The sequence below is a fragment of the Coffea eugenioides genome, chromosome 4 (genome assembly GCF_003713205.1).
Source record: "Coffea eugenioides isolate CCC68of chromosome 4, Ceug_1.0, whole genome shotgun sequence".
NCBI lineage: Eukaryota > Viridiplantae > Streptophyta > Magnoliopsida > Gentianales > Rubiaceae > Coffea > Coffea eugenioides.
In genome coordinates, this window is record NC_040038.1 from 11,217,837 (window position 1) to 11,233,299 (window position 15,463).

At 37.9% G+C, this 15,463-nt stretch overlaps 2 protein-coding genes across 4 annotated transcripts; both read right to left on the reverse strand.

The window, feature by feature from the left end:
* Positions 1-1,374: 1,374 nt before the first annotated feature.
* On the reverse strand, positions 1,375-9,164 carry LOC113768093 (UDP-N-acetylglucosamine--peptide N-acetylglucosaminyltransferase 110 kDa subunit). 3 transcript variants are annotated; one of them, XM_027312329.1, is made up of 11 exons: positions 8,999-9,164; positions 8,161-8,362; positions 6,179-6,271; positions 6,004-6,105; positions 5,713-5,880; positions 5,544-5,632; positions 4,265-4,386; positions 3,905-4,089; positions 2,810-3,094; positions 2,018-2,165; positions 1,375-1,862 (listed from the first exon to the last, which is right to left on the reverse strand). In XM_027312329.1, exons 2-11 carry the CDS (start codon positions 8,335-8,337, stop codon positions 1,534-1,536), a joined length of 1,698 nt encoding a protein of 565 aa, XP_027168130.1. In that variant the 5' UTR covers positions 8,338-8,362; positions 8,999-9,164; the 3' UTR covers positions 1,375-1,533. The 3 variants fall into 3 exon arrangements, with proteins under 3 accessions (XP_027168130.1, XP_027168129.1, XP_027168131.1); XM_027312328.1 differs by having other exon boundaries at positions 1,375-1,901; XM_027312330.1 differs by lacking the exon at positions 1,375-1,862 and having other exon boundaries at positions 2,082-2,220.
* Positions 9,165-10,331: 1,167 nt separating this feature from the next.
* LOC113768092 (programmed cell death protein 4-like) lies at positions 10,332-15,225 on the reverse strand. Its single transcript, XM_027312327.1, has 4 exons — positions 14,903-15,225; positions 14,244-14,496; positions 12,771-12,865; positions 10,332-12,583 (listed from the first exon to the last, which is right to left on the reverse strand). Exons 2-4 carry the CDS (start codon positions 14,473-14,475, stop codon positions 10,763-10,765), a joined length of 2,148 nt encoding a protein of 715 aa, XP_027168128.1. The 5' UTR covers positions 14,476-14,496; positions 14,903-15,225; the 3' UTR covers positions 10,332-10,762.
* Between the last annotated feature and the right edge of the window lie 238 nt (positions 15,226-15,463).

A 15,463-nucleotide genomic window follows, 5' to 3' on the forward strand; every position in this document is an offset into this window, starting at 1 on the left:
ATTAAGTTGCAAGTATATGGTGGGAGATAGGAATTGAACCCTTGACCTATGACCAATAGCCTAAGAGGCTGTTGGCTTCTGATGCAAATACAAGTTCAATATATCTCTTTTATAATATTCAACTGTTGCAGATACAAGTTCATCCTACTGATGCTATCTCTCTATTCAATGATTTTCCAGCACCGTTGGAAAGTAGCACTCCTATGAGCTCTTTTCTCTGAATTTCCGTCTTTGATTCACGAATGTCACCTCATAATCAGGATTTTGATTTACATTTCATAAAGATAAAAGGTAAGTAGTCTTTATAAGCAGTTTAATTCATTTTGCTTCTTTTCTTTTAAAATGATTCAAAATTTTGAGAGCACAAATAAAATAGGTATAGTGAGTCCATTCAAACTAGGGCTGCAAGCCGACTCGGAAGCCATCAATTGAAAGCTGGATTTGAGCTCAAGCTTGATTTAGCGAGCTGTTAAGTCGAATCCAAACATAGACATACTCGACTCATGGGCTCATTGAGTTGGCTCGATTCTACTTGTACTTTTTGGTTAATTCTATTTATACTTGATAAATCTTTATTAGTAATGAAATTACATGTACGTACGTCTCTCCCGTATTTTTACTACATAGTAAGAGGAAAGATCCAATTCAGGGCAACGTCACCATGTTGTAGCTAACCTTGTATGCACGTTCTGGTCAGTACTAATTTCAAAATTTTCAGTGTTTTGTTGTCTAATGTTGAGACCTTTTTTCTTTTAATGATGCTTTTTGCGTTTTTCTTGGGGCTGTAATCAAACTCATTTTGTTGTTTTCTTGTTTCTAATCTTGTTTCATTTCTTTTGGGTCTTGTTGTTTGATTGGCTGTTAGTTTGGAATATGTATCTTGTGCAAAGGCATTGCTCAAAGGAGAAACTGGTTCGAAGGTGGACGTCAATTGTGGAAAACGGTGGCCTTTGTATGATGCTGCAATAATATATTTTATCTCCCAAGTTCATTGAGCTGTTTCTTGAATTTGGAGGAAGAATAACCCCACTGATTATAAGTGGCTACCAGTAGACCTTGCCCTTGATGCACCCAGGTTAAGTTTTATTATGTAATTATTTTCTTCCTCTTTTCTTTTTCTCTTTCCTTTTCCTTATTTTGCATTTTGAGTCCTTCTTGCTTGACTTTTCCGAGTGATTCTTCTTGCAGAAGGAGGATTTCTTGGCCTGGCTTTCAACAGAAAGCTAAGGAAAAGTCACAATTGCTCGTTCAAAATGGTTATCCATTTGTATTGCTATTTTGTGAAGTTCTAAAAAAGGAAAAGAAAAAAAATCCTACCGTAACGATTTGATATATATATATAAAATAAAATAGTGAAGAAAAACATGTTCACGGAAAACAGAAAAATTTTTGAGGAAAAATGGATTTCCAAACAAGGAGCCATGTTGAATACAAAAGTTATGTACAAGTCGGCAACTTCAGGGTGGGAAAAAGAATTAACTACTATTTTCTTTTTTAGACAAGAAGTAGACTACAATTACTACCAGTTAGTTTTCAACTCAAACTTGAGTTCAAGGTTGAATATACTCTACACATGTTGGCTGCTTTGATCATGTTGGACTTTGCAGCATCCAACAAGGGGTCCGTTTGAAAAGCCTTGTTGAAGCAGAATCTGGCTTCCTCCCAACGCCGTTCGGCCACGAACACGAGACCTAGATTGTTGTATGCTGGAGCATAACCTGGTTGCAGTTCAAGTGACTTGGTAAGCATTGCCTTTGCACGTTCATATTGTCGTAGCTGCCGGTAGAGATTGCCGAGGTTGGATAATACAGTGTGTGCCTGTTGAGATGTAGCCAGTGATAAGGCACGTTTATAAGCTTCTTCTGCATGCGGAGAATCCTCAGACAATTGCAATGAGATACCTGACATGCATGCTTAGAATGTAAGAATCGCAATAACAAGCATCCTCAGAACTAAAAGATCAATAAGGTTGGAAAATGCAGAGTGATTAGACACACTGATGCAGAATTATAATTACCAAGATTTGACCAAGCATAACTGCACTCCTTAAGACGCGCAACTGCAGCTTTAAAGTACGTCTGTGATGTTTTGAATTGTTGCGTACAGAGATCATGAAGGCCAACTTGGTGCCACTGGACCGCGTCATCGGGGTCTTCTCTTATTGCCTGACTCACATCACATGTGGAAACAAAGAAAATAAAAATTCTCTCTGTCATAACCCTGGAAAGAACAGAGTAGCACAGAAAGCAAAGCTTGAACTTCAAATTTCTAAAAAGCCGTCATTGAGAAGATTTCATGACAATTGAACCATGCACCAACAAAGATAGGGGAGGCTTATACATGATAAAAATTAAAAGTGATAAAGAAATGTGGCACATATACAGATAGAGTAATGTCAGTTCCTTCATTTTTAGTCCTAAAACAGACAAACAGAAGATACCAAATTTGATCGTGAGTGAACCTTGGCCACTTATTGCAATGCTTGTTATGAGACAAAAGAATTCTTATACATGATCATCTGAAAAAGGAATTCTTGCACATTCCAGAAGAAGAAATTCTCTATTCCAACATTAATAACAGATAGAAGCCAAGATATCCAGAACCCAATGACTCCAAGATCCACAACATTTGAAGGGTGAAACACAACTTGCATCTCATCCCACAGAACTGCAGAATAAAACAAAATAACCCAAAAGCAGCACACACACATACACAGAGAGAGAGAGAGAAGAGATGGAGGCGGGAAGGAGAGAAAACAGAAAGAATTTAAGAAGGGGAAAAAAAGAGACAAAGATTATGCTGCTTCAACCTGTTTCAGACTGTCTGTAGCACGTTCTTTGACTTCCAACAAATCGTCATTCTCAATGTCAAAGCCTGCAGCTATCTCATGCTGAGCCTTGTGAACCATAGCAAGGCCTGCCCAAGCTATAGGAGGCTCAATCACCGAGGATTCCCCTTCTCGAAGTATGGAAGCCATTTCATTTCCAGCCCAAGAGAGCTGTTCACTTGGATTTTGAGACCTTTCTGCATCCTTCATTCGGTGAACTCCAACAGCATATCTTGTAGCTAAACAATTGGGCTCTAGTTTCACTGCCTGAACATGTAGAAGAAAACTCTTAAAACGGTCACAACACAAACATCCAAAATGTCGTTTAGCAACCATTACTTTCACCAAAGAAAAGCACCTTGCCATTACTTGAATGTCACAACATAAAGGAAATCTGCAAAACATGAAAAACATCCCAAAATGCAAGCAAAACATTCTTGAAAATCAACAATGTCTTGTTTTACCATTATGACACTGTCGAACTCCAACTAGACAAACACATTATGGTGATTTAACAAAAAGGAAGTTTTAAAAAAACAGTTAATCATGCATATGCACCATCAGCAAGCTGACTTAAGCACAACCAACCAAACAAACAATCAAAGACGATTTGAAACATCTACTCTCTATCCTGTTGTAGGCAGAAACTAAATCAAAATTCACAGGGTTTAAACTGGGAAGAGATGGCTGAAGAAGGCATTGGTGGCATCAGCTGATGGTTTGAGAGATGAAAGGAGTACAAATAGGAAAGAGATTAGGGTGGCTGTAAAGGGGGCCAATGGGCACCATGGGTCACTTTAAAAACTTTTTCTTGGTAAAAGAAAGATGTCCTGGGTATAGACAGGGTACAACAAGGAGGTTTCCATGCAAGAATTATGGGCCCATTGGTAACTGAAGGAGGTTTCTAAATTTTAGCAGCTCTATGAGAAACTGCAGGTGAAGTAAGCGCCATAGCAAAAATTGAAGAGAGGCAAGCTAAGAGGACATCTATGACATTAAAATACAAACACAAGTGTTCTGGTTCAGTTTACAAAAACTTAGTATGATTTTAGTGAAGAATAAAAGAGACTGAAGCACCTTTTCTAAGCATTTACTCGCACTTCTATGATCACCCATCAAGAAATATGCATTAGCTAGATTCGACCATAGATGTGCTGCTCTGGGATCTGACTTCACAGCAGCTAACAAACACTCTTTAGCAACGTTAGCTGCTGTAACTTGTTCTTCAGAAGCCCCTCCATCATTGGCACCTGCTCCAGCACCTGAAATTTGGAGTTGACAATTGAAGAGACATAATTTGCAGAGCATGATGAAGCACGTCATGGGCACTTGTCTAAAGTGCAAGCATAACTCTCAACTATATCTGAAGAAAGCACTAGACAGAGATATGCTAGATAGAATATAAAGCATGCTTTTCTATGTTGTTTTGAAACTTACCAGAAATTAATGAACCATATCTACACAAAAGAAGGGCTGCATAATTGATAAAAGCAGAAGGATGGTTTTGATCTTTCAAAATCAGATCTTGCAAGCACTTCTGTGAAAGCTCCATATTCCCACTGGAAAATAAATGTAAGTGTGAACAAACTAAAAGGAAGTAACCTACCAGTGGCTCAGGAAATATGTAAAAACCCTGTATGGACTAATAAAAATGCAGAGAAATCAAGGCAGTAGAAAGTATTAGCATGAATACAATTTATTTGTCCTGACAATTAATAGAATAGGTAGTTTTGCTTTACTGTTTGTGTTACTTGAATCTAAAGGTAATTATGCTGTCTCCTTCCCTTTCTGAAATTTTTATCTAAACAAAGTAGGGATGCAAAATTCTTTTAGCAATATGCCCAGGGAAGGAAATGCACAGCCACTAAGTTTGACGACATGTAAGTGCAGATACCAACCCTGTTGGACTTTATATGATTACATACTAAGCCAACTGAAAACAGACTTTCATCATTTCTACTTTTAAGCAACTTGACCTGGGTACTCTCAAATAGTTTGCATACTGCTTCTGCCTCTTAAGCCACATTTTTTACACTTTGTGCTTCATGGTGTGACTGTGAGAACAAATATCCAACCAACTAAATGTGTTGGATTATATTCTCTCTATTTTTCGAAAGTGCTCATCAACAGGGTCCATTCACAAATCCTGATCTCTTAGTATGGAACCGCATATATATACTCTACAGTTGATTAACAAATGTGTCATTCGGATGGAAAAAGAATAATGAACTCCAAGATATTAGTATATACAATATAGAAGTCCCATTAGAAAGATTTCACGTACTACTCTAGGGAGTATTGCATCCCATAACTTCTTGGTGACGTTTCATAACCACTTCGGGCTTAAGCTTTGAAAGTGCTTTTACACGACGCTGAAATTCAAAGCTTTAAAAATTAAATAAGTATTTTGCCAAAAGCCACAGCATGAGCAATCAGGCACCTAGGAAAGAAGCTAATTTACCAAACAATCAACATGCAGAAGCATCTCGTGCATTACAAATCAATAGATTTATAAGATAATAATACTAGAACTAGTGCAAAACATTTTGAGTCACAAGAAAGTAGGAAGATACAAAAGGAGTTGTCCGGACAAAAATAGAATACACAATCAAAAGCATCTAGAAAGATATGCATTTTTTTTCACCCAAATATTGCAAAAGGACAGAGAAGGGGGGAAAGAATGCAAGAATCTTAAGGATGACACTAATTTCATTACCTCAGAAAATAAGCAATCCCAAGGTTTCCCAGGCAATCCAAGTTGTTGGGTTCAACAGCTAACAAAGTAGAAAAAACTGATATAGCACTCTACAAAAGAAAATAGAAGACATTTAGATTTACAAAGTCAAGGCGCAACACTACACAAGAACAAGATTCAGCTATTGCACCTGCAAACGTCCAGTTTTAAGAAGTACAAGTCCCAGGGTGTTCCAGACAGGTGCCTGTCTTATATCAGAATCCATAGACTCCCTTAGCTTCAGAATAATGTCGTCAAGTTCATTCGGTTCAAGTTCTTTGTCTGACTTGCACTCTTCTAAGCTTCCCAACAAAATACACTGCATTTGTGATGCAACATGTTATAAATGCATGTATGGCCATTGAACATAATGTCCCCCACTAAGTACACATCATTAAATGTGGCAAACAACTAGCATACTTTGATGTAAAACAAATTCAACCTGTGCATGGTGAATCCGAACCAATGAAAGCAACTCTGGGCGGTCAATTTCTTCTTCAGAACGAATCAAAATCTCAGCAGCCTTCTCATATGCCACAACTGCCTACAAAAAGATTTATTAGTAAAACTACATCCATACATATTACCCAATCTGAAGACATTAGATTCAAAGATACCTTCTCAGCTTGACCCATCCTTTGGTACATTAGGCCAAGTACAAAATGAGCATGTGCATTCTTTGGCATCTTCCGGGCAACATGGACTAACCCCTGATAGCACAATGATACAAACAAATCGTCAATTCTTCACAAAGAAAATGTTATGATTTTAAAGCAACCTAGACAAGTGTGCCTTTTAAATTTTAATCTGGAACAAACCCCCCGTTATGCCATTACTCATGTTCAGATACAACTTAACTAGTGGAGCACTAGGAGCAGAAATAAAACTAGTTATCAGAATGAATTTCAGGCGAATCTCTAATTCCAGCGTCATCTCATGCATTTCATTACTTTTAAACGCAGTCAAGTTTATTTCCCACTTTGGGTCTCAGTCAACACTTTTTCCTAAAAAATGCGATCAGACCAATCCAATATTCCACCAATTGCGGTCTTTTGTAAAACTAATATTACACGTCACTTTCGAAAGTTAGCTGCTTTTCATGTTTAAGCTTTCTGAAAACTTGCTTTCATTTAGGAAATCAAAGTCAAATGATTTATTTTGGACGCGTTGTTCAAAATTCATAAGACAAAAGTTACTCCAAACTCTTCAACACCTGCAAGTCATAAAACTGATTGTCGCTAAGTTGCAATGCCAACAATCATCTGTCAATGTTGAGTGCTTTACTGTTGCGCATACTTTTATACATAGCTCAAGTACTTTAAACCTATGATTCAGGATTCGAGACTCTTTTTAGTTCAAAATCTGTATCAACCAAATATTACATTTCTTCATTTAAAATTAATATGGCATTTAATTGAATTATTAGCCAGACAAATAACTGAAGATTGTCATCAAAACATCATGATTTTCTCCACAAATGAATAAAACACTACTTTCCTTAGGTACTGACAGGGATTTTATAATATAACAAGGAGTTAAGAACATACTAAAAACAAACTTAGGAAACACAACAACATTGCAACAGCACAAAATTCAACGCAATTGATGAACAATCAAACAGGCAGAGATTGTTCTTTGTATTTCCACCTATAACAGAGAACCATTCCCTGTGGGCCTACGCTTTTATTGTTTTGTCCTTTTCCTTGATAGTAGCCACTGCTCATTAATGTTCCGATATGGAAGGAGACAATATTTGATGCATGATTGCATGAATCCCAACGTGATGAATAAGGTGCTTGATTATGTCTAAAGGTGTAGTCCATGCGCTTATGAGGAAAAAATTTGTAGGCACAAGAAAGGCAAAAGAAACTTGAAAGTAATAAATGACTAGCAAACAAGATAAAAGCAAAATTAGGATGAACAGAGAAAATAACAAATGGAACTTGAAAGGAAGAGTGAATTAGAAAAATAAATCAGGGTCTAATTAGCAGTAATCTTTGGCTTTCCTTAGGATGAAAGGCGGGAAACATGCTAACCAAATAAAAAACCAAAAGAAGGAAAAATGGACTAGACAGTCAATCAAGCACTGCCCTATGAAACTCCAAAATATGATTTTACTTCCAATACAGGTTTTCATTTTTTACTGCAATGCATATAATTCCCATGATTATTCACTTAATCAAGTGCAACCTCTATCTCTCTATCCTTTTTTTTAGCGTAAGTGGGAGAGCTTGATTCCGAGACCTCTCACTTACACTCCCTCCCTCCGAACCACCCAACCCATCCCTCCCCCCACCAATCCCATCCCATCCCATCCCATCCCATGACCTCTCTTTGTTTAACATATCATGATTCATCATTCCTGCCTGTTCTCTTTCTCTATATCAAGAGCTTAATAAAGTCAAGCAAGTACTTTTGTATATCGAAATAGTGATGTTGCTCCACAGGAGTTCAAATACAATCTCTAAGTTATGTAGCATTCCACTAAGTTTAGCTCACCTTACAGACAGAGTCTAAGTATTATGCAAGTTGAAGAAATTAGGAAATGACAAAGATAGATCGGCATAATAGATACCAAATTGTGCAAAAACAAACTTACGGTTCGAAGGCTGCTGACTTTTTCCTCACGCAAGGATGACATCCCTTGACCACTCTGATCCGCATCAGCATCAGCCCCACAATCAAGAGGGTAATCTAGCTTACTTTTTGACCGGCACTTGCCCAACTTTTTAAACTGTTTACCTTCTGCTTCCATGGCCTCTGCATCTTTACTCATCAAGGTACTTTCAAGTATTTGCTCACTACAGAAACTCAACGACAAATGTATCAACTTCCACTTGTTAATATTTAAACCGACTGATACATATTTACATCTTTACAAGCTAGCTGCACAGCAACTGAACTATAAAGGTGCAGCTATATGAACAACAGGTAAAAAATCAAACCAACAGTTCAGTCGGGTCTAGAACTTCCTTTAACAAATTGCTTAAAATTCAACTTCTCGCCTAAATCCTGGATATCACTAACTACAAATTCATTTCAATATAGCATACTTCATTTATATTTGACCAATGCCGCCATACATCTAATACAAGCATACTCAACTGGTAATCCACATTAAAGTTTCAATCTTTCCAATTAAAAACCAAAGTGCAAAAAGGGAAACTAACAGTTAAATATCACGCCAAAAGGGGAAAAAAGCCAAAAAGAGAAAACCCAAAACAGACAGCCGAGTAAAATTCACAACCCAGAGAAAGAATGGTCTAATTCTGTCAGAAGTTTACAACTAAAAAGGAACAAAAAAGATTTGATTTTACCATGAAATTACTGCAACAATACTCACAAACAAATAGAGCCCACAAAACAATTTTCTTCAAAATTTGCATATATCCAGTTATCTATCGACACATACGTGAGATATTTAAGAGAATTATTACCTCAGATATTCCAAGTGCGTCGACTCTCAAGTAGTTGGAGGTTAGAGAAGCTAATGATTGAAACTATGCCTGGGTCTTGCAATTTAAAGCGGTGGATTTTGGAGCTGAGTTGTTGGAGGAAGTCAATAGCTTTTAGTATTATTCTTGTCCGAGGCCGCACAGCCCAAACATGCAGGTGTCAATAATATATGTAGTACTTTCGGCGAAGATGGAAAGGAGTAATACAATTTTTAGTTTTTATTTTACCATCTTTTTTGGGAATGACGGAAAGAAAAGGAAAGAAGTAAAGAAAAGAACTTGACATCTTTTATTTTTCTTATTTTGTCTTAGAGTTTAAGAGAAAAGATGAAATCCTTTTAGGCAGATTAATATTATTACTACTATTATTAATACATTTATGTTATGTTCTAACATTTTTTGTTACAATTTTCATCTCAAAAAAACTTATATTATATGGTATGTATTTGATGTTAGGCTCTCAAGTTATCTTACATTTTTAGTATCTTATTTTTTTCCTCATTTTAAAACTACCAAACAAGAGAAAAATCTTTGTTTCCTACTCTATTTTCTTTGTTATATTCGTATTGTTTAGGCTTTAAGTTGAAAAATTAGAAGTTATTATGTTCATCCTACGTTAAGTTTTAATTTACAAGATTCTCATATTATGGAGGTAGAAACATCTTTTAAAATATGGAGACAAATGAATAAAAAGCGACTGAAAACTAGTGTCTTAATAGTATTACCTCTTTCTTAATGGATTTTATGAGGTAATTTTGCCTACCAAATCAGTCAATAATCTTTTTTTCAATTCATTTACTTTCAATATTCTACTTCTTTACTCTCACAACTTTAAGTTCCTTCTTCTTTACTTTTCTTCTTTAGATTTCCATAAAAAGGATTAGAAATTGGGGCTCTTGAGGATGTTTTAGTGACAAATGACCTTAGTTTCATAACGTGCATCATGAAGTTTGCTAGAATAGGCGGAGTGTAGGGGAACAGACACAAAAAATGATAGGCAATTTCATTAATAAAAAGGGAAAGTTAAGCCTGCCAGCGTCTCAGATTTCATGTTCACCCTCGATCAGGAAAAGAGGCTATAATCTTAGGGAAAATCTTCTCGTTCATTGTCTCACATCTGCTAGGAAGACCAATATTCTATTCGACTTCTCCAAGGAAGAAACGGACAAGAAATAATACACATTATTGATTTCTGCGCAGTTAAAGACCAGACAGTCTTAATATCGCTCAAGGGATGATGAGCTCACAACTTCGAAGGCCAAACATGATAAAGAGTGCTGCAACTCTACCACCAGCACGATTCCTCCAACTCTGCTTCAGAAGGGAAACAGCAAAAGCTGGACGGTATTGAATATTGATTCAGCTTAAAAGCTAAAGATAAAATGTCACTAGTTCATCTGAGTTCACTGCCCGCAAGGGGAAGATCCTTCCAAGGTGTCTAAAGAACAAAACAGTAAATGCTAAAATTGTCTTTGACTGGTAGGAATACAGAGCACATTCCCATCTCAGACAATCAGTCTACTGTTGAAAAACAAGAACCTAATTTATACACATCGATAAACTCCATCACATAAGAAGAGGCCGCACGGGAGAGAGAGAGAGAGAGAGAGACAGAAGGGAAGAAACATCAGATGGGATCTGAAAATTCTAAAATCATCCACTTCTGATGCGCTGAAACAGAAATTACCAAGCAAAAAAGGAGACAATAAGCAACAACATACACGGAGAACAAACTGAAGTTTCTTCTCAAGAAGATGCATCCAGATTTGGTGGTGCTTCTGGGTAAGATAGACTAAAGGATGGTAGGAGCCAGCCTCTTTCTTTAGCATACTCCAGATAGAAACCAAATTTGTCCTTGGCATTTGGAATGTCGAGTGCCAGATCGTCAAGTCCATCCTTGATCCTTCCATACCCTTTGGTCATCTGATTGATAGTAATCAGCCCCTCATTGAAACCCTCTTGGAGCAAATCCAGCATCCTATCATTCTTCTTCTCCATTGCCATTACCAGAGCTTTCTTCACTACCTCATGATTGAAGAAGGGCATAGCAAGATCCCGAATGCATTGACAAGCTTCACTGACAACACCTCCACTTTCATATTCTTCAAGGAGCTTCAGTATCTTATCCTTGGCATCTTCCACAGCCCAGCCAGTCCCGCCACCCCAACACCTCAGAATCCTCTCTCCACCATGACGTGCAGCTACAAGTGATCGAGCCATACGGACAGTTTCAGTCCCGCTACATTTTGGTGGCAGCCTGCTGGCTATCTCTTCCAAATTCAGTGGAGCAAGGACATCATCAATAACAGCCCTAGCCAGGAAAAGAGCAAGTTCATTTGAAGCATCTAAAATGTCCAGCGCTGTGTCTTCTGCAGATTCCAACAGCAAGACAAAACCATTAACTATGTCTTCAGTTGAAAAAATCTCAATATGCAGAGTAGAGAGTAATATGGAGGCCATCTCCTTTTCTCTGTTCTTCCGATCCATGGCAAGGGTGATGAGCTTCTTCAAAAATATCGGGTTAAACTCAGGTGCCGCAAGATCTTCCAGACTCCGAATTAATTCAGGAATATCATCTGATAGAAAGTACTCATGAATTATGGTAACCACCTCTTTTTTGTATCGTCTCAACTTCTCATCATCTTTGTCCTGCACCTCCCCATCTTTACCTGAGGATTTCAGGAAAGATGCATCAAGCCATCCTTCAGATATTGCCACAGGCACCAAAGACTGGAACAATGTCTTGGCAGAAGGAATATCAAGGGCAAGGTCATCAAGGCTCTCAGCTAGGCGAACAAAACCCTTAACCATTTGACTGGAACTTATCAAACCTTCCTCAGCAGCCTCTTTTAATAACTTCCTAATGAGTGGTTCTGCTGTACGAATCTCCATGGCTAGAACCAAAGCTCTCTTCACAACTTCATGATGGAAAAATGAAACTCCCAACTGCCTAATGCACCTACAGGCTTCAGAGGTATCTCCACTCTCAACATATTCCCTCAAAAGGTCAGCTATCTTTTTCTTCACTTCCTCCACAGTGAGATGGGTGCTACCACCCCACCGCCTCTCTACAAGTTCAGCATGATGTGGAGCAGAGAGATAGCTTTTCTCAGCAGTTTGCAGGACTTGAAGTCCTTTTGAGGATTCTGGAAGAGTTTTCCCTGCCCTTGTGATGAATGCTGGAGGGAGAATGTCATCAACCACAGCTCGAGCTACAAATAAGGCAAGAATGTCAACTGCATCCAGAATGTCAACTTCAAGATCATCAGCAGACTCCAACAGCAAGAAAAAACCCTGACTAATCTGGGCTGAGCTGATAACATCAGCATAAAGAGCTGAAAGCAAAACTGAAGCCATTTCTTTCTCCTTGTCATGCCTGTCCATCGCCATAGAAACAAGTCTTTTGACAAAGTAGGGATGGTATTCACTTGATCGTAGTTCTCTGAGGTCGGAAGCAGCTACATCAACATCACCAGTGGTGAAGTATTCCTCAATAAGGGACACTACAGCTTTCTTATATTCATCCAATGGATCACAGACAGCGGACCCAACAAGCTCATAGGGTTCCTGTCAAAGTTAGCAGGACGAAGTAAAATAAGCCAATAATCTGAGGTACCAAGTAAAGCAATAATAACTCCATTATCATGCAGAACCCAAGCATCATCGAATAGGTAATCAACAGATAGACAGTCACCATAATTAGACCCCAAAAAAAAGGTACTTAAGAAAGAATCAGATCAGGCAGAGAAGTTACCTCCCCACTATCATAGTTGGGATCATTCCGATCAATACGGAACTCACCATCAGTATCAAGTAACTTTCCCCAGGTTCCCTTACCACCTCCTCCGTCTGATTCACAATTCATCAAAAAAAACTTTCTGAATCAAAGCCTGAAGGTACTAACCAGAATGTGAACTAAAATAAAGCATTTAAACCAGATCCAGAGCATCAGCAATACAATGTACATTTTTTGTATCCAAAATTGAGAGGAAAAACTGCTAGAAAAATTTTAAGACCAGAGTGCATCAAACTCAGCACTGTTCACAGAATTAATGTTAATCATATTAAAAAGAAAAAATAGCACATGCCGATCATAATTTGCTTATGAGGAAATTATTTAGTAAATTTTCAGTATTGAATTGAATATGTTTACGTTAATGTTCAAGGGTTCACTGGCGCTTGCCAAATTGGCTCATCCTGTTGTTTACCTTCCAGACTTGTCTGTCTAATACGACACAGTACCTCAAGTTAGAAGCAGTCTTATGGCTAATGATATTAAAATGAAGCTCCAGATCTCATATTCTGAAATCTATTGCAAGGGAAAACAGCAGCGCATGAACAAAGGGAAAATCAGATGGGACAATGTCATTCATGGAGCAAAATCTCATGCAGACAGGAAAAAGGAAAGCTTCATAGTCTGCAAACAGTACTCATAATAGCAGATACTGTGATCATGTGATGTAGAAGAAAAAGAAAAGGGAAATTTGCTACAAGGAGCTGAAATTTTGTATTTACAAGTCAGACAAAATAGCAGTTGATACCAGTAATGACCTCAAAACTGCAAAAAAAAAAAAAAATAGTGAGAGTAAAAGTTCAAATTTGTCCTCGAAGACTCATTGAAGACGCTCTGCCACGAAAAGTTGATCCCTTCCCCCCCAGCCCAAGTCTGACAAAAAGAAGAGAGAGAGTGTTTCACTGTTAACAAGTGGCACTTCATCTTACCCATGGTGCAACAAATATGAAAGTGCAGAACAAAAACATCAATCACTTGATTACACTTGGTGAAAAACGTTAAAGTTACTCATGGTTACAGACGTTTGCATTAAAATGGGAGGGAGCAAAGCAAGTAAATATCAAATCTCCATGGTTACAGATGCTCCTTGCTGTAATGAAAACATTAACACAACTGTAAGCATCATCACCAACCCTATGATCAGAACTTACACTTATAACTTGCTCATATTCACACCAACAGATTTAAATGCACAATGTAAGGATATTTGCACACATATATACCTGCCATTTTCCATCTATAGAGCTTGTATCTTTATGGTATCCAAGCTCAACACAAGATTGATCAGTGCCAACTTAAACCGACACATTTAGTAGTAGCATATGTAGCAGAAACAACTAAAACCAAGCAAATAGTTAACATTCAATTCATCAATCACGGAGAACAAATCCATAACAGAACCTACTTAAGAAACCAGCAAGAATCAAGGCTTACCCTTCTTGACTCGAATGTACTTTCCGGAATGCGATCTCCGCACATGCCTAACCGAAGCCCCACCAGCCGCAGAAGCCCTGCCACCACCCAGAGCCTTTACATGATGCTCTTTCGGGGATGGAGACTTGGGAGTCGGAGAATTCAGAGATGAAGACAATATCTCCGCATTCTGAGTCGCTATTTTCAGCATCTCCCTTTGCTCCTCCGTCAAAAATCCCTCACCAGATGCCATTTCTTACCTATCAAACAAACCCTACACCACAAAAATATCAAATCAAAATAAACAAAAACTTCAATAGGACACAATCCTACAAAGAATCCAGTAATAAAAATCCAACCCACTCAAACGAAAAGCAAAAATAAAACATAAATCAGAAAATCTTCGAAAACCAAAAAATTATTCAAAACAAAAAAAATCTATCCACACTCAAACATGCATTTCCCAGAAAACTCTAATCAATCAATTCAAAGGAAAAAACTTACTAAATAATCCAAATCACTCAAAGCAAAATGCAAAACAAAACATAATCAGAAAATCTTCAAAACCAGAAACACACACACACACAAAAGAAAACAGCTACGGATACTCGAGACACATTTTCCACAAAATTCCAATAATCCTATATAAATTGAGAGGAAAAAAATTACTAAAAAATCACCTCAGAGCGAACTCAGGAAAAAGAGAGAGCCGGAGTTTCCAGCGTTATCTTGGCTCGGATCTCGAGCCAAGACAGCAGAAAACCGCAGAAGAAAACCAGAACCAAATCCCAATCGATCCTCCTTATCGCCGTCTTTTCCAGTTTTCCCCACACACACACACAGCAACACACTCTACTGTGTGTTCCTGTTTCTCCCTATATATATAAACCCTAGAGAAATGATACCATATCCAATCCCCCCTCTATCTGTATATATCTATATCTATATATGTATTTTTTATATTGACAACGAGAGATGAAAGCGAAGAGAGAGAAAATCTGAAGAGAGAGAAAGTAAAAGACAGAAAAAAAAGGGAAAGGAAAAAGAAATGGATGAATTTTCTGGAGTTATATATATATTACGAACTGCTCCTGCTGCTGAGAGGGAGAGAGAGAGAGAGAGGAGAGGAGGCCGCTATTCTGCTAAATGCTAATGCCAATGGAACGGAGGTTGCTGCTGCTGGTATTATAGAACTGGAACCGGATGGGCTCTCTTTGACACGTCAGCTCCTGGGTCGAGCT

Coding starts and splice junctions, on each gene's coding strand:
- LOC113768092 (XM_027312327.1), bottom strand. CDS start 14,475: ATGGCATCTGGTGAGGGATTTTTGACGGAGGAGCAAAGGGAGATGCTG. Junction 12,866..14,243: donor GTACATTCGAGTCAAGAAGG/GTAAGCCTTGAT, acceptor ATTGTGAATCAG/ACGGAGGAGGTGGTAAGGGA. Junction 12,584..12,770: donor CCAACTATGATAGTGGGGAG/GTAACTTCTCTG, acceptor TAACTTTGACAG/GAACCCTATGAGCTTGTTGG.
- LOC113768093 (XM_027312328.1), bottom strand. CDS start 8,337: ATGAGTAAAGATGCAGAGGCCATGGAAGCAGAAGGTAAACAGTTTAAA. Junction 4,387..5,543: donor GGGATTGCTTATTTTCTGAG/GTAATGAAATTA, acceptor TTTATTTTCCAG/TGGGAATATGGAGCTTTCAC. Junction 3,095..3,904: donor CGAGTAAATGCTTAGAAAAG/GTGCTTCAGTCT, acceptor CTACATGTTCAG/GCAGTGAAACTAGAGCCCAA.